General features: G+C 43.1%; 1 protein-coding gene across 8 annotated transcripts in view; it reads left to right on the forward strand.

Annotated features, from left to right (window-relative positions):
- Positions 1 to 20,891, forward strand: part of ARID1B (AT-rich interaction domain 1B) — a 435,159-nt gene that overhangs the window by 44,799 nt on the left and 369,469 nt on the right. For 7 of the 8 annotated variants that reach the window (XM_070376934.1, XM_070376935.1, XM_070376938.1 and 4 more), the window contains exon 2: positions 4,822 to 5,016. In XM_070376934.1, coding sequence (XP_070233035.1) covers positions 4,822 to 5,016 — 195 coding nt within the window. Of the gene's footprint in view, positions 1 to 3,177; positions 3,495 to 4,821; positions 5,017 to 20,891 lie in introns of those variants that run through there. The other variant, XM_070376941.1, reaches the window with a different exon arrangement.

Here is a 20,891-nt window from a genome sequence, read left to right on the forward strand (position 1 = left end):
GCACTAAAATATATATAGTGACTTGTTCTTTAACTTGTATAATCTTTAAAGGGTAGTTGGATTTCCAGACCAGCCTCTGAAAACCTATTTAACCTATAGTACAACCTACCTATGCTACCCAATATGTCCAAAATTGATATTTAAATATATATATTTAAAAGATATATATTTTACTCTTTCTTATTTAGTATTTCTGGGGATAGGAAACTTTCTGAGGCATTGGAGGATATAGGCAAGAGTGGCAGCTTCCCAGAAGATCTAGGAAAGGGTGTGTGTGTGTGTGAGAGAGAGAGAGAGAGAGATAACTCATAGATACATAGCTACATATCTAAATACATACATATCTGAAAACTTATTTGAATAAGGAGGAGTTAGTCAGGTAATAAAATTCATCAGAAGCTGAGTAACTAAACCAAGTAACTAAACTAGTTATTTTAAGACCTCTCTGAAAATGGGCTGTATACACTGTTACTTTAAAAGCACTTATTTCACAGAATTGAAGTCCACACTGCAGCAGTTGTGGAATGGTACCTAGAACAGAAAAATGTGCTTGGAATAACATATTTAGAGAAATAGTTGAGGACTGTTCTTTATGTAGGTGTCTCTGCTGCTGCTGCTAAGTTGCTTCAGTAGTGTCCGACTCTGTGCAGCCCCATAGATATCAGCCCACTAGGCTCCTCTGTCCCTGCGATTCTCTAGGCAAGAACACTGGAGTGGGCTGCCATTTCCTTCTCCAATGCAAGAAAGTGAAAAGTGAAAGTGAAGTTGCTCAGTTGTGCCCGACCCTTAGCAACCCCATGGACTGCAGCCTGCCAGGCTTCTCTGTCCATGGGATTTTCCAGGCAAGAGTACTGGAGTGAGTTGCCATTGCCTTCTCCAGTGGGTGTCTCTGCTGCTGCTGCTAAGTCACTTCAATCGTGTCGGACTCTGTGTGACCCCATAGACGGCAGCCCACTAGGCTCCTCTGTCCCTGGGATTCTCCAGGCAAGAATACTGGAGTGGGTTGCCATTTCCTTCTCCAATGCATGAAAGTGAAAAGTGAAAGTGAAGTCACTCAGTCATGCCCTTAGCGACCCCATGGACTGCAGCATACCAGGCTCCTCCGTCCATGGGATTTTCCAGGCAAGAGTACTGGAGTGGGTTGCCGTTGCCTTCTCCAGTGGGTGTCTCTAGTATAACATAAATTATATGTGAGAATTGAAAATGGTGATACTTTGAAATACTTCCATCAATAGAAGGATAGATAATGAGAATACAATGGTTTTGCATTAGATATGACTATGAGCAGTGAATTGTTTTTTTGGAACAGCCTTCTATTTGATTTGCGTTTTGATTTCTTTAAGGAGAGAGTAGTACAAAGCAGAGGTTAAGATCCTGCAGTGGTACATATTCAGTGTTAAAAATAGTGAAAGTACACAGCAGGATGAATTTAAATTGTGGGCGAATATTTAATAATAGGCCATAAGGAGAGAAGGTTAAAATTAAATAATTTGCACTGTGTAAGTATCTGTTTTCTTATCTGAAGTCTCACTGAAAGGCATCTGATGCATTTTGAGAGGTAGAGATAATCTGTGTATTTCATGCTTTCGATTTTCAGAAATCTCAGGGTTAAGCTAACATTTTGACATGGGTGCAAATTAACTGAATTTTAAGTAGGGCTGTGAGAGTTTATGGCACTGATGAGAAAGATATTACAAAACAATTTCAGTCGCTGATAAGATGAATTTGCTGCACTGTTATCTATAGCATTAAAATATACACATTCCAATCATTTTCCCATGTTAAATTTCTGCTTTAATTAAGCCTGTTTGGGTTGTGCACTGTTTAAAGTCAAGTGAGCAGACCTTTCCTATGCCCTGTCTAATTCAGATTGAATGTGAAGATAGGGCTGCCTTGGGCCCCATATTGGAAATTTAGCCTGAAATCTGATTTACTCAGCCTCTCTATGGGCCATTCATTCACTCTGCAGATTTTAGCATCCCCAGCTCAGCCTCGATTTTCACACTTCCACAGAAAGTTTTATTTTACCTTTTGAAAGTAAATGTGGAAAATCTTTACATTTTGTTGTTCTTAGGCATAAATTCTAACTTGAAGCATTCTGAGAAAACTTAATTCTTTCTTTTCAGTTTTAGTTTCATTACATGAGGTCATATGTATATGTGTGTTGAATTGTGAAGTCAGCACCATTTGTGACATCAGTATATTGTTTGAGCAATTTCTATCGTTCTAAGTAAACATTTTTCTTGACTGGTGAAAGTAACACAGTTAAAATTCCATGAAATTGTGAATTTTGAGCAAAATCATTTGGCCTACACATATTTTCATTCCGGTGAGATCAATTCCTGGCAAATTTCTATGAAGCTCTCAGGACGGAATCAGCTGTTTCTGTAGGAAGGCTTTGTTAAAACTGAGACCTACCTGGATGCTCCCCCTCACAATGCCTCTAGGATGTCCGCTGGGTTGCACTGTAATCTTTGTCCAGCGCGTTCTCTTTCAGTGACCTGGTCACCTCTCTCGGACAGCCGCCGACACATGTCCACTCTGCCTCCAGTGCCTTGCACCATGCACACGGTAGACCCTTAGTAAATGTGTAATGAGTGGATTACTCAAGGCACTGCAGTGAGCACCAGGGTACCTACTGCTAAGAAGGCAGGATGGCAGAGATCGTGGGCAGCCTTGTGTGTGGGGTAGGAGCATAGGAGGAAGGAGTCTTGGTGGTTCGTGTAGCCTTGCATGCTTGGGGTGTAGGGTCTGCACTCCTGGCTCCCCCTCACCTGCTGTTTGCGCTCAGCTCCTGGTCTCTTGGCATTGCCCTCGTCTCTGCCATGAGCCTGCCCTTGCCCAGGGCAGCAGTTAACCGCCCGGTCATCAGTGGAGCGTCAGGTGCAGCCCACGCGTTAGGACTCATCTGTTGGCCACCTGGGCTGCAGTTGGCATATGTCTCCACCTGCTCCCTTCTCCAAAGCACCACACTCTCCAATTCCATTTTCTGACCATTCCTCTGGCCTTGCTGTGGCCTCCTTTTCCCTTCTTCCTTAAGTGATGTCAGTCTCTCGAATTTTGTCTTCTACCCGTTGTTCTCTTTTTACATATTCTCTCGGGGTAGTTCCTTGGGTTTTACGTGCTTCATATTGCCGAAGACATCCAGGATTTATTGAGGTGTGCTGTGTGCCAGGTGTGACTTGTGTCCTGCAGGTGCAGTATGAGTGAGCAGAATGGAAATTGCTGCCCTCCAGGAGCACCTGTCCTCGTTCTCCCACTTCCCTACTTACGACTCGAGGGCAGACCTGACTCCCCAGGCTGGAACGCATCGTGGCACTTCTGATATTGTCACCTGGACTTCCTATTGGAATTGCAGTTTTAACATGCGGAAGAGTGAAGGCTCCCACCCCCCAGGGAGGGTGGATCTGCTTCTACTCCGGCACGCTGCTGGCTCAACCGGTGTCTTACCACCTGTTAAGCCACCCTTGCCACCTGTCTTCTATCATTCCCAGGTCGAGTTGCTTCCATCCTGTTCCTTGAGTCTGAGCGTGCTTTCTCCCACCACCGCTAACGGCCCAGGACCTCGGCTCAGTGGCCTGCTGGGGCAGTCCAGCCTGGCTCCAGGCTGCTGCTGGGGCGCTGCCCTTCCGAAAGCAGATGTGACCGTGACTCAATGTTAAACGCACCCAGTGGTTTCCCCCAATGTGCAATCGGAAGCCTTTCAAGTGACGCGTGAGGCTCACCCACTTACTGGTGTCGGCCCGCTCCAGCTGCTGCTTTGCTTCGCTGGGGTCTAAGCTGCTTCTGTTTCCTTGCACGTGCCAGGCAGTTCATCACTTCATGGAGCCTGTGCTTGATGCCCGATGTTTCTCCTGCTTGGGGGTCCTCTGTGCCTTGGCCCTCCCCACCTTGAACATGGCTTCTTCCGTCAACCCTGCTATTCTTCGAACCTTCCTGAGAGACCCCGTGTCCTCCGTGTGGCCCACAGTTGGGCCTCAGAGTCTGGCCCACAGTTGGCATCAGCATGTGGTTCTGGAAGGAAGAAAATATCTGTGGGTCTTTGTAGCACCACGGTGAGGGACTTCCCCCGCCACCACTTCACTCCTTTGAAGCACCCCGGGCATGAAAGCCCGGGCTGAGGCTCCAGTTCGGCCCTCCTGAATGGCCCTTGCTCTGAGGCCCATGGGCTGACTCACCAAGCCAAAAATAAAACTCAAAAGTCCAGTTTTGAACTGGTTATGTTTGGTAAGAGCCTTACTTGCATTGAGAAGGTGGCTTATGACTCACAGTCTGGGTGCTTATTCATGTCACTAGTGATCTTTGAAAAGTTTTGCCCCAGACATTCTGTGTTATCTGAAATCTATCCTTTCACTTTCTAATGAGCACTCAGACACATTAATGTTTGATCAGGACTTGCAGACTCAGGTCTAAAATAAGGTAATTGTTCTAAGAATACTTTGAAGTCAGGAAGGGTTCCTAACCACTCACTATACTTTGCTTTTGTTACTGGGAAGCTGAAAGAGCTGGGTGAGGTTAACTATCATGCCCGTTTCCTGTGTGCATGGTAGAATTTTAGATGAATGCAAAATCTTTCCATACATTGTTTGTTCCAGATCCCTTTTAATTATTAAAGCCTTGCTAAAAGTTAAAAAATTAAATGTCTTGTATCCACATAGTTTTTTTTTCTTAAATGCTTTTCTGGGTTTTGTCAGGTCATTGTTTTTCATATTTTCACAAGTAAGGAGAGTTGCATTTTTAATGTGTATGTTAGCATAATAGACATTTCTGTCTCTGCAATAATGAGGTAATAAGCCTATGTCTTCTTTTACTTCTTCACAGGGCAGCCCAATGGATCCCATGGTGATGAAGAGACCCCAGCTGTATGGCATGGGCAGTAACCCTCATTCTCAGCCACAGCAGAGCAGCCCTTACCCTGGAGGTTCCTATGGCCCCCCAGGCCCACAGCGGTATCCAATCGGCATTCAAGGTCGGCCCCCGGGGGCCATGGGAGGCATGCAGTACCCCCAGCAGCAGGTTTGTGCTAGTTTTTACTCCACTTCCTCCTGCACTTGCTCCTAGTGTTGTCTTTGTCTTTTCCTGTCTACTGAAGGTTAGTTTTGAGACAGTTGGGAAGCATTTCATGGATTTTCTGCTTTTTAAAAACTTTCATAGTTTCTTGAAATGATCACAGGTACAACTGTTTCCCATCTCTTTTAAAAGCAGGAAAAGTAAGCTTAGAACAAAGTGGACACAGTTCCTGTTCTATTTGAAAGATTGACCGTGTCGCCATTGTGCAGCAGATTATATAGATCGGAGCCCCGAAGTGAACTTGGCTTTCTAATATTTCTGATGGCAGACAGTGTCAGATTTTGAGCTGTGAATAAACTTCTTAAGGTGAAGTTTTAAGTTATTTAAAGGTTTTTTTTAATAAAGATGGCATCAGCTTAAGTTTTCTTTAGTCTGCCCAAAAGTTATTTTGCTTTTATTTCTTCTGTATCTTTTGAAACAGCTTTCTGTGTTTCTTGTAAGAGAATTTCACTTGTATCACTTCTCCTAGGTTTGATGAGTTTTGTGTTTTTACATAAAACAAGCAAAAAAGACTTTCTGCTCTTAAAAAAAATATTCTCCTTTTTCTGTAGGATCAAATAGTTGGAGTTACCTTAAATGACCATCTACCTTCTGGCAGTAGTAAGCCCTCAGTCTCTTGGACCCTGGAGAATGTATTTTTGTAATGTTGGCCTGAGGAGATTCAGACTTGTTTCAGGTTTAGTTACTAGAAACACCAGAAAGGCTGACTTGTAAATTCCCACACCAGGCCTTTAATCCAACAGTATACCAGCCTGGTGCCCACCTGGGTGTTTTCCTGTTCCCAGATAGGTTATCCCAGAGTGCTACCAGCAGCCTGCTCCAGAGTCTCACAGTTGCTTTCTCTCAGGAAGTTTTTCTCTATGTTTGACGAAAAATCACTGGAAAAAACATAGAACTTTGGTTCTCTACAGTGGATGTATGCTGTATCATACTTTATATACTCCGTAGCTGTGTCTAAAGGTTCACGAATAAGTTTCAGAGACTGAAAATTGTCTTCCCTCTTTATCTTAGTTTGTCCTTCAGTGATACTTTTATTTTAAGGCGGTTGTAGGGGAAGATAGAAGCAGTTCAGCCTTTGAATCCCAGCTGTTGGTTCTTTAAGTGCTCTTCATTCTTGTTAGAAGTTCTCACCCCTTGTTTATTAAATATGGTGTGTGAGTCACTCAGTCGTGTCCGACTCTTTGCAACCTCATGGACTGTAGCCCACCAGGCTCCTCTGTCCATGGAGTTCTCCAGGCAAGAACACTGGAGTGGGTAGCCATTCCCTTCTCCAGGGGATCTTCCCGAACTAGGGATTGAACCCGGGTCTCCTGCACTGCAGGCAGATTCTTTACCGTCTGAGCCACCAGAGATTGGCCACTCAGAATTCTAGCAGTCGCATAGTTAATTGTACTTGTGATTTTTTTTTTGAACATTACTCTTTTCTTCTAGTAATATTTTGCCACCTAGAGTAAAACTCTTTAGTTGAGACTGCTAATTATGAGGAGATAATTTGTAAATGATTGAAAAGTTAGGTGAGAGCTGTAATTCCCCCCCCTTTTTTTTTTAAGTTTTAAAGCTAATTTCCCCATAGATGAGGGGAAGAAGGCCCAGGCAGGCAACTGCTCAGGTCCTGATCACCAGTTGGTTTGGGGCTGACAGTTCTGTGTGGGACTCTGGCCACAGGGAGCGAGCAGGGGCAGTGGGGCAGTGGGGCAGTGGAGGCCGCCGCTCCCTCTCCCTGTACCTTCCTTTCTGCCACATTTCCCTGAAGGGAAATTTGGAGAATCATTTCCAAAGGAGCTCTTCACGGCAAGCTACTGGATGAACCTTTTCCTCTGAATGAGTTAGTCTTTTTTTTTTTTTAGATTAATTAATTTATTTTAATTGGAGGATAATTACAGTATTACAATGGTTTTTGCTGTATATCAACATGAATCTGCCACAGGTATACATGTGTCCCCTCCATCCTGAACCCCCCTCCCTCCCCACCTTTCCCTCCAGGTTGTCACAGAGCACCAGCTTTGGGTGCACTGTGTCATACATCAAGCTCGCCCTGCTTCTTCTACACATGGTGATGGATATGTCTCAGCGGCACTCTGTCGAATCATCCCACCCTCTCCTCTCCCACTCAGTCCAAAAGTCTGTTCTTCATGTCTGTGTCTCCTTTGCTGCCCTGCATGTAGGCTCGTTGGTACCATCTTTCTAGATTCCATATATATGTATTAATATACGGTATTTGTCTTTCTCTTTCTTGAATGAGTTAAAGTCTTGTTAGAGGTTTAAGACATTGGCTTATTTTGCAATCCCAGAGTGGGAGTCTTAACATTCTTCACAAATGTGAAGAATGATTACCTGGGAATATTTTTTTTCATTGTTTCCTTCCCACATACATAAGGCTAAAAGTGGAGGATGTACACTTTTAAAAGTGGAGTTATGTAGAATAACTGCAGTTTTCTTTGCTTTTTTTTTTTTTGTTTACTCCCCATGGTTCGTATATGCTTTTGAAATCCAATAACTCTTGGATTTATTTGAAGGGACAAATTGCTAAAGATTACTCACCAATGTTTTAGCAAATTTTTAATTAAGATTTTAGATTAGATATTTTACTGCTAACCAAAAAAAAAAAAAAGCCTAATTCTGTTCAAGCACAACTCTTTCTGATAATGAAAGGAAAATAGGGTATCTGCTAAGAAACTGAATGCCCTGGCTATCAAACTTCCATATTTGGGAGTTTAATCATAATTGAAACTTGTAAATAATCTGTACTGCTCTTTTACTTTTTCATTTAATTATAGCCTTGAAATGACATATCTTGTTTTGAAATCTAAAAGGCTAAAAAGAACTGCTAATGCATGTTTGAGTGTGTGTAACATTTTAAAGGGGAATCATACAGCGTACTCCCAAGTTCATGTGATCGTAGGTGTAGGCTAATTAATAGCTTTGGAAAGGAAAAAAAATGGTGCAGGTTTTGGTGAAGGTTATTAGAGCACATTTATTTTGTTAGCTTTAGTCTGTGTTTGGTCAGGAATATTCAGTGAGTTGCTTTATTTGCGAATTTTGGATAATTATAAATTTGGTCTGCAAACAAGGTCCTGGCACAGTGATTGGCTACTGGTCCTATCCTTCTTCTCTCAGGCTAAGGCAATTGGCCAAGGATTGTTGTGGTCATGACTGCTGGTGTTCTTCTGGGAAAAAGTTGGAAGATAATGATGACATTGAGTTTTTATTGAGTGGACATCACCACCTAGGCATGGCTTTACTTTGGACGACCTCCAAAGCTTTCTGTGCTTGGTTTGTGAACCTCTAATGAGCTGAATCCAGTTCATTTAATATTGCTCATATATTTCTGCAAAGGATTAAAATGCAGGAATTCAAGTTTGTAAATTGAGTTGCCCACTTACCAGCTGAGTGGTAAGTTGTCTTTGGCTCAGGGGTCACAGTTTTGATTCCTGGCTGGCATTCTATTCCTGTGATAGGAATTTTAAATGAGTATGTGTTTGAAAGAACCACAGTGCGTATATGAAATTTAACATGCTGAGTATCACTGCTTACTTTTTATCTCTGAGGGTCAGGGGGAACTGGCCACTGACTGTTGGATTTTAGTGACCTAGTGATTCTTGATTTGTATGGTGATAATTTTATTTTTGAAATATACTCATGACTGGGTCTTTGAAGCATGACCTGATAATAGTACATCATTTTGGTATTTATTAACTGGAACTAGACTTGTGGTCTTTCACTTGCTGATTCTCTCACATCATCAGGCAAATACATAGCTAAACAGATTAGTTTTGCACGGTGCCCTGGAAACTAGTCTACTTGGGTTTTTATTGAGCTGAGAGGGGAAATGAATTTTCTATGCCTCTGTGAAGAATGTTCTGCCTCTAGGCTCCTGGAATTCAAACCTGGGATGGTTAACAGAAGTACACTGGTTGATTTCATCTAATACAGAGCTACATAGAGGATATATAATCTGTGGGGCTGCTAGAATCTGCTTCTGTTTTTTTAACTTAGACACCAGTGTGTCTTTTGCGGGATCAGGGATGTGGGTAAGCAAATGTTGTATTTCCTTTTTCTTGTCCTTTGTGATTGTAAATGTGTACATAGGCCTATGCTGACTTGCTCTAAAAAAGATTTTTCATAGAAATGGCACCAAGAAGAAATAGCTTACAGAAGCAAAGTTATATTTATTTGTGTCAAGCAGAGTTCAATCATGTTGTCTGAGATTTTTCCTGAGTTATCAAGGGTTAATTGAATTGATATTTTAACTCTTTGTATCTTGTTGCAGATGTTTGTATAACCTGATACCTGTTGGATTATAAAACCAACCCTGGAATTATAAAACAGGGAAAGAGAAAGAGGGCAGAGTGGGGATTTTAAGTTCATGAGTGCTTTTGTAATGGGAAAACATGACTTTTTAGTTTTGAAACGCACATGTGTATTGTAAAGACCTTTACAACAGCAAGAATATGGACCATGGCAAAATTAAATAGAATTTGTTATTTTTGTTAAGGTGACCCATTTGCCCTTACCACTTTCAATCTAAATAACAACTGAATTTAAAACTGAGGTTGTTTTGAAAAAGACTTAAAAAATGAATAGATGTTTTAATTTGTGTCTTTATCTTCTACACCCTCTGGATATGTATTTTGCTATGTGTTTTTGGAGTGAAATATTTGTTTCAGAACATAAGCATTTTATTTGGTACCATCCTAACAGCCAAAACACTTCTTCCAGGGCAAATGTTTATTTTGGCAGCAGATGTTTCTAAAAGGAGACAAACATTACAATTGTTTGGCTAAAATAAATGTTTTCTTTGGGGTTATTAAGGAGCCAAGTGAGTTCTAGGATTCCCACCTATGTTACTTTGTATTGTCAGTTTATTCTGGGAAAAAATTGCTTTTTAAAATATAGTTAAAATCAAAACATACCTTTAGCTGTATTTTTTAAAAATACAGTTTGATATAGTTTAAACAATGTTTTTGAAAAGTTAGAAAGAATGGAGTGATGAGGACTGGTAAAATTCTTAAAAATTCCAGTTTTTTGACATGAAATGTTCATTTATACTTAGTCTCTGAATCCTAAGCATGAATTCAGTGTGCTCATTCACTTCAGTCATGTCCGACTCTTTGTGACCCTGTGGACTCTAGTCAGGGCTTCATTTTGCTTTTCTCTCTAAACAGCGTAGACCTCCTATATAAGGAGCATAACAGGGTGTGATAGGGTGAGAAAGAAAGGCTTGACAGTGAAGTAAATGAAGGCTTAACACAATGGAGAGGAATGGGTGCCTGGTGTCTGTTTTACATTCAGAGTCTTAATTTTTTTTGATAGTTCATATTCACTCAGAGACACCTACCTGGACAAAATATACTGTAGTTTAGTCGCTGAGTCCTGTCCGACTCTTTGTGACCCCATGGACCATAGCCCGCCAGGCTCCTCTGTCCATGAGATTTCCCAGGCAAGAATACTGGAGTGTGTTGCCATTTCCTTCTCCAGGGGATCTTCTCTACCCAGAGATAGAACCTGTGTCTCCTGCACTGGCAGGTGGATTCTTTACTGCTGAGCCATCAGAGAATCCCCAAGTGATCCACAGATTAATGTAATTTCTATAAAAATCCCACAAGATGTTTTTAAAATATAGATAAGCACATGATAAAATGTATACAGAAAACCAAAGGAAAAATGGCCATGGGAAGCTAAATCATTTTTAGAACGTATAAAGAAGATAGAATTACATATATTAAACATGTATTTTATATGTATAGCTATATACACATATAAACACACATTAATAAAAAAGGGTAAACTTTTGGGCTAGTAACATAGTGAGTGCTTTGAGATTTCTTTTGCTCTCTTACAGCATTTTTATCTAAGAGACTTGGAGCAAAACTGTTTTGCTTGTACACCTGAAATGTTTGGAACTCTTTCAGTGGATTGCAGATTTATATAAATAATCGCCTTTTGTTGGCCACATTTTGTCTTGATTTCCTCAGTTGTTCTTCATCAGTGAATATGAAGGTATTTAAAGTTTACTAGCAAATACATTTACACCTCACATTTCTGCTTCCAAGGAGATAGCAGATGCTACTGTCTTTGATGCCAAAGTTCCCTGTAGATGGAGTTTTGTACCAAGAAAATATTTTTGAAAAGATCTGTAGGTATGGTAATTTTTATTTGTGCTTTAAAATTTAAATTTCTGGACTATATGGTTTTAGTTACTTCTTACATTGTAGTTAAATTTCAACATCTTTTAAAGCATTCAGTGTGACATTTTTAACAGAGGTATGTAAAAGAGATCACATTTTGTTGTTTATTTGCTAAGTCGTGTCTGACTCTTTGCAACCCCATGAACTGCAGCATGCTTTGGTTAAATATAAAGTTTTAAATCTTTAGCTTTTTTCCTTAAAAATGAGGAAAGACACGGTTTTATGCTTGAAAGTTTAATGAGAAAATATGAAATGATTTCTTTTGTAGTTTGGAAAGCTACTTTTATAGTAGGAAGTTTATACTGATATATGTGTGTGTGTGTGTATTTTAAGCAGACGTTTACATTGTTCTAGAGATGCTAAAGGTTCTATAGGTGTATAGAGCCTATTCTCTGCTAGTAGCTTATACCATTTTGTCAGTTACATATGAATCTATTGTTTACATATATAGACTTTAAACCTAAAATATCTGCTAAGCTTCTCTATTATACTTCTAGTTTTAGTTGTAAATCTCAAGTATATGTTTTAGGTAGCATTATACTTACTTGAATATACTCTACATAAATTTGGTTTATTTGCTTTCATCAAAGAAACAAGTATGATATTTATGTGAAAATTTAAGCAGTTCAGTTAGCACTGACAGTTGATAGCAGTAAAATCAGCCAACCACATTTCTTCAGTGCTCCCTGAAAAACAAACAGCAGCAACAGAAACACCAGAAGATAAACTGAAAGTTAAACTGGGTGGCATAGCTTAGGCCATTGGTTCTCAGCCACTGTCCTACAGTGCAAGAATTATACACAACTGAGTGAGTGCACGTGTGCACATAGACACACACCCAACCCGCCCACCCCCCCCCCCCAGTTTAAAACCTCTCAGGATGTATGCCCATATCAATTGCATCTGAATATAAGCGCTTCCTGCTTTCCTGGTTTTCTGAGCTCCACAGGTGACTCCCCCTGTGCAGTTGAGGTGAACAACCAGGTATCAGAGAGCAGCCCCAAAGCAGCTTCCTGGTGTGCAGCTGTACTCAATGGGCGCTCCTTCTCTAGTCCTCCTCCAGTGAGTCAGAGACTCACCACTGCTGAAAGGGTTAAAGAACCAGGAATTGGGACAGTTGAGTCCTTGTCAATTAAATGCTCCATCTGTGTGCAATATTGGAAAAATCTGTATCTCACTCTGCTCATCTGCTAAGTGGTTCTGACTATAAGATCTCCCAGCTTGGATTTTCCTTTTAAAATAATCATAAGTTAATGTCTTTTTGTTTTGGATTTTGGAGTCTTGTCATTTCAAATAGTCTTCTGAAATTTATGGGTTGATGCTTGACAGGTTGTACTAATACAACTACTAAAGCAAATTCTTTAAAATTCTTTCTAAAGAAAGCTGTATCTTCTTCAAAGATTAACAAATTGTTGTAATCAGTACAATAAATTATTTTCTAACTATTTTTAAAATGAAAATTTTCTCAGTGAATGTCTTTCTTCTGAATACCTAATGTGTGTTAGATATGTAAATTTTTTTAATATGTAGAAAATCTTAAGATTGAGATACTTGCTTTACTTGGAACCACAAAAAGAAGCAAAGAGAGCCAGTAATTACTTACACATTTTACACATTATAACTTTCTAAGTAGTTCTGAAAATACTATATGCTGAACAACGTTGGGATAAGATGTAGCAGTGAATTCTAAATAGAAATAATACGTGTTAAAAGATTTGTTCTCTGCCATTCCTTTAACTCCTGTTTAACCTCCACGAAGAAGAGTTGGATGGCTTTGTTTTTTTTAAAGCAGGTTTTTTTCATAAGGGTAAAAGAAGTCTTTTATGCTCCGGGAAGAAAGTGAAATTCTTCCTGGTAAAAGAGTTGTTTATGGCAGTGTGATTATTTTTATATGCAGCACATTTATTAAGGCCATTTGCCCTTAGAGTTTTGAAACATCTGTAAAAGTTAAAACTGTAGTTGTGAATGGAACTAGAAAAAGACGTTAGTAGAGGGAGAGAAGAGAAGAAGGATTGGTGGGGGCATGGAGGGAAGAGGGGACTCAGAAAGAGCAGGAAGCTGCAGGAGTCTTGTTTCTCCCGGGGAGGCCGTGGACGCCTCACTAGCGCAGGGGACCTTGCTCGGTCCAGGTTTCTCTGACCTCAAGAGGAACTCTGCGTGAGCCAGGTGTTAGAAAGTTCCTGGACACTCTGGAGCTGGGATTTGAGTGTGGTTAGTGTGTACATATAACATGAACATCCTTTGCCTACTAATAAAGCCCCAAACTCAAACTCCATAACAGTAGCAGGTGTTAGCCAGCTTCCCATTTCCCAGATACTTTTTTTGTAGGGAAAAAAACAAAATCTAGAAAACAGATTGCTCCAAAGATTTAGCCAAATTGGTCTCCCTTTATTGGTATTAAATCATTAAAAGAATACTTAAAAAAAAAAAAAAAAAACAACAAAACTACCAAACACATCAGTAGAATTGGCTCTTCACGGTTAGTCAAAGGCACTGTCTTTGTTCTAAGAAACATCAAACATTCAGAACCTCAAAGTAAGATGAGTAGCAATAGCAAAAAAAAATTATTGGAATTAAAATGCAAAAAATCTATCATTGCTGAGGTAATTAAGATTTACTTAATGGCCCTGAGACTGAAAAAAAGTCTAGTTCTGCCTGGATGGTTGTAGGAGCTAGTCCCAAGGAGGGCTGGGGAGATGTCTGCTGGGAAGGAAACATCAATTTGAGATGCACCACAGAAGAGACAGCCAAGCAGAGAGAGTTCCCAGCACTAAAAGCAAAAAGTCCCTTTCTCCTGTATTTCATCACCATCATTGCTGCCAGAGAGAACTGAAGGAGAGGTAGGGGTCAGAACAACTTTTCGTCTGTGGGCTTCGGAATACTTTCATAAAACAGTCAGCCAGAAGGGAAACTTCCCTTTCCTGTCATTGCTCTGCTGCTTTGAAATTTCCAATAAGATTTGAGATATCCCAATAACCTGGGTATTTGTATCTTTGGGGGTTCTTCCCAGCATTCTGGGCTTCATAAAGAAACATGACTTCCCTTTTCTGCTTCCCACCTTATGTCCCTTGGCACTGGTCAGCATCTTGGAAATGAGAAGATCTCATTCCCTGGTAGGTGGCCAGATTTTGGTGGTTGGGGAGGGGAGGAAAGACAGAATTCCCTTCCACGGGCACTGGGCTGCCAGAGAGCTCCCTTGCTTGTGCGCTGTTGGCTCTGACTGAGCTCTCCCCCATTCCTCTTCCTTGCTGGCTTCAGAAATAAAGGGAGGAAGGAGGGGTAACTGGCCCCGTCTTCACAACATCAGGTGCATCTCAGCACAAAAGTCTGAGAATGGCAGGTAGAGGACGTTTTACTCATGCGTGCAGCAGGTCACAGAGTGATAAAGTGCCAAATGAGCAATGAAGCAGAGGGATCCAGGAGGCGTTCAGTTCTGACCACTGCTGCCCAGGGCTGCAGAAGTGGGGCAGCCGGCAGCTGTGGTCAGTCCACCAGCTGTGGTCACACCAGCTGTGGTCAGTCCATCTGGACGAGTTTAAGTCCTCTGGGGGCATCCTAGCTGCAAGGGAGGCTGTGGGTTTGAGTTCTGAATTCAAAACTTGAGGGCAGAGCTTTTGGTGGTGAAATCTTTGTAGAGAACACTTGACAGTTCCAAAGGTTCTCCTGTGTAAAAAAATATCCGCTCCCCCTCCTCCTACAGTCTTCCTGACTCAATAAATGGCAGCTTCGTGCTTCTGCTTTGCTTGCCCAGACCAAAACTTCACAGTCATCCTCTCTTCCTCAGCCTTTCAATCTGTTAAATAATCCCATTGCCCCTTCTTTTAAAATAGATCCAGGAACTGACTATTTCTCTCAGTCAAAACCTTAGGGCTACCATCCTGGCCAAGCCCCCATCTCCCATTGGGATTATCACAGTGGACTCCAGAATGGTCCATTTAGAGGGTACACTTGGCCTTGCCTTTGGACTCCCCTCTTCCTTCAGGGTGCCCGAGGCTGCACTCCTACCTGCCACCCCTCAAAACAGCAAACCCTGTCCTTCCACCATGTCTTTGTGTTGGTTCTTTCTTTGGCCAGGTCTTTTTTGTAAATCATGCTATTTCTAGCTTTCTGTTCAAAGCCATGTTAATTTGAGATGCCCTCTCCGACTTATTCCAGTGAAGTCACACATTTCTCCCATCAGGCTGCTACTCTTCCTCTGTGGTGCTCATCATGCCCTCGGTGGTGGCTCACTGCACCAGGGTGCTCCTCCCCCTTGATGGTGCTCACTGCACCAGGTCGCTGCTCCCCCTCAGTGCTCCTCCCCCTCCGTGGTGCTCCTCCCTGTCTGTGGTCTCGCGGCAATGGGCCCTCCTCCCCCTCCATGGTGCTCACTGAGCCCGGGGTGCACCTACTCCTCTATGGTGCTCACCACGCCAGGGTGCTCCTCCTCCTCCATGGTGCTCATCACGCCAGGGCACACCTCCCCCTCGGTGCTGCTCACCATGCTGGGGCACTCCTCCCATTCCATGGTGCTCCTCCCCCTTTGTGGCACTGTGGTGCTCACCATGCGGGGCTCTCCTCCCCCTCTACGGTGCTCACTGAGCTGGGGTGTGCCTTCTCCTCTGTGGTGCTCACCACGCCGGGGTGCTCCTCCACCTGCGTGGTACTCCCCACACTAGGGTGCTCCTGCTCCGCCATGGTGTTTCTCCGTTGCTGTGGTGCTCCTCCTCCTCGGTGGTGCTCACCACCCGAGCATGGCTGCTCTCGTTAGGACAGAATCTCCGGATCGCAGGAGCTGGTTTTTGCCTGGCTGTAGCCCTTGTCTTCCTCAGTGACTCAGTGATAAGAAAAGCCCTGCCTGCCAATGCAAGAGACATGGGTTCGATCCTGGGTCAGGACGAAGAAGGAAATGGCAACCCACTCCAGTATTCTTGCTTGGGGAATCCCACAGACAGAATTGATGCTTTTGAACTGTGGTGTTGGAGAAGACTCTTTGAGAGTCCCTTGGACAGCAAGGAGATCCAACCAGTCCATCCAAAAGGAAATCAGTCCTGAGTGTTCATTGGAAGAACTGATGCTGAAGCTGAAACTCCAGTACTTTAGCCACCTGATGCAAAGAACTGACTCATTTGAAAAGACCCTGATGCTGGGAAAGATTGAGGGCAGGAGGAGAAGGGGACGACAGAGGATGAGGTGGTTGTATGGTATCACCGATTTAATGGACATGAGTTTGGGTAAACTCCAGGAGTTGGTGATGGACAGGGAGGCCTGGTGTGCTGCAGTCCACGGGGTCACAAAGAGCCAGACACGACTGAGCGACTATACAACAGCCAGCCCATCGTCTAGAGCAGTTCATGGCACTTCACAGACATTTTCAAACCCCTGGAGGGAAGAATTTGCAGAACTGTAGTAGCCTCTGGCCAATGAAGTCCGTCGACCCCAGTGCCGAGAGGTGCAAGCAAGGTTAGCAGCTCATCTGCCACCTGAGCTCGGCCCGGGGCGGAGGGGGGCTGGGGCCCGGGGTGGCGCGCGCTCAGCGCCACCTCCCTGTTGTCTGCCTGAGCTCAGGGCTCAGGTCCTCTGCTGACCGAGTCGGAAGCCTGCTGCCAGCCTTGGAGCTGTCCTTTTAAACCCCGTTTTTAGACTTCAGAGGAGGTTCCAGAGGCTGGTTTCCTGCTCTTGCTTACTGCACTGTATGTAGTGCGGGGTCTGCCCTCCGCTGGCTGGTGCGCACCCCGTGGACTGGGGTGTAGGCAGCTGCTCTCTAACTGCGGGCGGGTGCCTCCGTTCTGGATTCCGGGGTGCTGAGTGTGCTGCTCCAACAAGGACAGGCGAGCAGAGATGGCAGCTCAGAGCCAGACTGCTGCAGGTGTGATGCGAGCTCAGCTCTTCCCCCTAGCCCTGCACATCTGACAGGGTTTATTGAAGGATATACCGTCCCGTCCCCGCCCCATTTCCGCCCCCCCTCCCCCCACCCAAATAGTTAGGATGCCGTTTATAGAAAACAGACGTTTTCCGGTAGGGATTTACTGCACCGCCGGAGGGAAGAGAATTCCTTCCCAGTGGAGGCAGAACTCTGCCCTGGGTGGTGGAAGTACGGGGGTTGCGAAGTGGTGGGGGGAACATTTTACATCCACGCTTAGACGGGATTTGTGTAAAAGTCAGTGTTTATTCATGGAAAAAAAGCCTTAACTGTGACATTTTAGTTTTCCCTAAGTGGAACTGATAAAAGTTGAACTCACTATTCTTAGTAGACGTGCTTTAAAGGGCCAGAGCAGTTTTCTCAGAACCTCAGCTTTCAGAAAGGCTGTCTTGCCCACAGAGATTTGGAACTGCAGCCTGTACACCCACCCTGTACTGTGGCTTGTTCCGGGAAGCAGGAGGTCGGGGCTGCACATAGAATGCAAGTACACCTCGGAGTAAAGAAAGGTGATTTAGATGGAATTTAAAAAAAGTCATTGCCATGTGGTTTATTCTGGTTGAGGATGTATACCAGGTAAGAACATTTTCACTTTTAAGGAAGGTCAGGGTTCACTGGTCTCCCCCTGCCCCCAGTTAGCATCGTCATCTTCCTGGGCCCATTTTGCTATGATCATCACGGGAGATGGTCATGGGGTGACAAATAACAATCGTGGTGCAGTTGTTATACTAAATACCTTTGCATTGTTGCTCATTCGCTCAGTCGTGTCTGACTCTCTGTGACCCCATGGACTGCAGCATGCCAGGCCAGGCTTCCCTGTCCTTCACCGTCTCCTGGAGCTTGTCAAACTCATGTCCATTAACTTGGCTTAGTTCTTGGCCATGCTTCTATTTATCTCCATTTAAAAATTGCTATTAATAACAGTAGCCTGGGTTTCTCAGGTGGCACTAGTGGTAAAGAACCTGCCTGCTAATGCAGGTGAGGTAAGAGACGTGAGTTTGATCCCTGGGTTGGGAAGATCGCCTGGAGGAGGGCATGGCACCCCACTCTAGTATTGCTGCCTGGAGAATCCCACGGACAGAGGAGCCTGACAGGCTACAGTCCATAGGGTCGCAAAAAGTCAGACACGACTGAAGCAACTTAGCATGCAACATTTGTTAGGGCTGGTTCTCTGTCAGGCACTAGTTTTCTTGCTTCACATACATTAACTCAGTCCTCATGATGGCCTTTCAAGGTAGGTGTTAGGATCTTTAGTTTATAGATGAGGAAACGGAGGTGAGAAAGAGGTTCATTCATCAGGTTCAAATTGAGGTGCCTATTGAGTGGCACAGCACGGACTTCAGATTCTTGGCTCTTGAACTCTGGGCCCATGCTGGCGCTACATTTTATGATACTGGTGAAACTGGAATGGTTCTCATCACTGAGACTAGGGTTCATTTGAGTTCTTGAATAATAAGACATTATAGTTAAGGCAGCTTCATTCTGACATTGCATATTAGTTTCATGGAATGTCCTTTGTGAGTTTTATCAAGTTGGAAACTGAATGTTACCTCCCATGTCTATCACACTTAGAATTTTTTTTTTAATTGAGGTCAAATTCACATAACATAAAACTAACAGTTTTAAAGTATACCATTCAGTGACACTCAGTACATTCACACCATCACCTTTCTCTAGTTTCAAAACATCTTTGTCATTGCCATGAGACCCCCTGTACCCATTAAGTGTCACTTCCTAGTTTCTTCTCTTCCTCGGTCTCATCCATGTGACAACCACTAACTTGCTTTCTGTCTCTGTGGATTTACCTGTTCTGAATATTTCATATAAATGGAAGCATACAATATGGGTCCTTTTGTGTCTGAGTACTTTCAGGGACTGTCCCAGTGGTAGCATGTATTGGTGCTTCATTCCTTTTTTTGTCTGAATGTTACTCCACTATGTGGATAATACCACATTTTATTTATCCATTCATCTGTTGATGGACATTGGGTCATTTCTACTTTTTAGCTATTATGTATAGTGCTATTATCAGCATTTGTATACAAGTATTTATTTGAATGCCTCTTTTCAGTTCTTTTGGGTATATACCCAGGAGAAGAATTTCTAAGCCATATGGTAATTGTATGTTAAACTCTTTTAAGGAGCTGCCAGACTGTTTTCACAGCAGTTGTACCATTTTACATTAGAATCGCAGGATTTTAGCCCTGATCTGCTATTTACTGAGGCCAGAGCGTCTTACCAAACCCCCTCCATATATCACACAGTTCTCATCAAATCTATGAGGGATGTACTACTACTTACTTTGGCTGTGGGGAGACATGAGTGGTTAGGTAGCTTGCCTGAGGTCATACAAGCATTAATTGAGAATTCTGCTTTTCCTTTAGATAGATGGCCTTAAAGACCACCTAGCCCAAGGTGTCTTTGTGTTCCACTAGTGTTAGGCAAGATCATTTTGGGTAGCATGTATATACAACATTCAGTAACACTGGATTGTATAGTAAGAATTCGCCTGTCCGTTTTGTCTTTCTTTTGAACTGAGATGTGTTGAACACCGTTCCCAAACTTCATGGCCCCCCCCTTCCCTTTCTTCATTTTCTAAAGAATAGGCCTCAGTCTAAAAGCCTTGGGCAGGCATCAGCATCCAGTTAGAAAGTAATCAAAGTGTATTGTCTTTATAATACTTAGTTTTGTGATCTCCTGTTTATGATAAGTAATACTGGTTTTCTATTTATGGTAGTAAACACAAAGTTTTCTTTTAAAATAATTTAAATTAAAGTGGTGACTGAAAAAGCTCATGCTATACGTTGAGTGCACACACTCGAAGGTTAGCTCAGCGTACACACGTTGAATGTCTGCCTTGTGTCCTGTGCTGCACTAGGCACTGAGGAATGTATAGCTGACCATATTCAGGTCTTTGTTCCCGAGACGCTCTGCAGAGAGCTAAGTTGAGTTGCTTACTCACTGAGTAGTGCGTAGTGAGCGCAGGTACTGATGTTTAACCGCGGCACTATGGCAACAAGCAGAACACATTGGGGTATCACTGGGTGGGGACAGGAAGAGGGAAGTGGGCATAGTGTTAGACTATAGGTGTGAATACAGACTGATTCTAACAGGTCCCTGCATGTGTGCTCAGTCATGCCCGACCCTTTGCGACCCCATGGACTGCAGCCCACCAGGCTCCTCTGTCCATGGAATTGTCCAGGCGAGAATACTGGAGTGGGTTGCTATTTCCTTCTCCAGGGGATCCGACTCACGGATCGAACCCTAGTCTCCCATGTCTCCTGCATTGGCAGGCGATTCTTTACCACTGTGCCACCTGGGAAGCCCATAAGAGGTCCCCACTGGATTTTAAAAATTGGTCTTTTGGATTCAGATAAATACCATTATCTCATATACATGCCCATTAGTTTTTTTTTTTTTTTTTCTTTTTTTGAATTATTGAATTAAGGGACTATTATCAGGATCCTTAATGGTTTGTTCACTTATTGTCACCAGACATTTATTGGTAACTGTAGGGAAACTCAAGATGCTCAAGGAAAGCCATGTGTAGGTACTTAGACAAATGTGCGCTGAGTATGTGGAGTAGATTTGGGTAACATGCTCCAGGAATGCTAGAGCTGCGTGGGGGAGGGGAGGCAGCTTCCTGGAGTAGGTGCGTTGGACCTGAACATTGGAGTAGAAGTTCGCTGGGTCTGGAAGAGGAAAGCAGGGGTGCTTCTCAGTTCAGTTAGGCT

The sequence above is a fragment of the Bos mutus genome, chromosome 9 (assembly GCF_027580195.1).
Source record: "Bos mutus isolate GX-2022 chromosome 9, NWIPB_WYAK_1.1, whole genome shotgun sequence".
NCBI lineage: Eukaryota > Metazoa > Chordata > Mammalia > Artiodactyla > Bovidae > Bos > Bos mutus.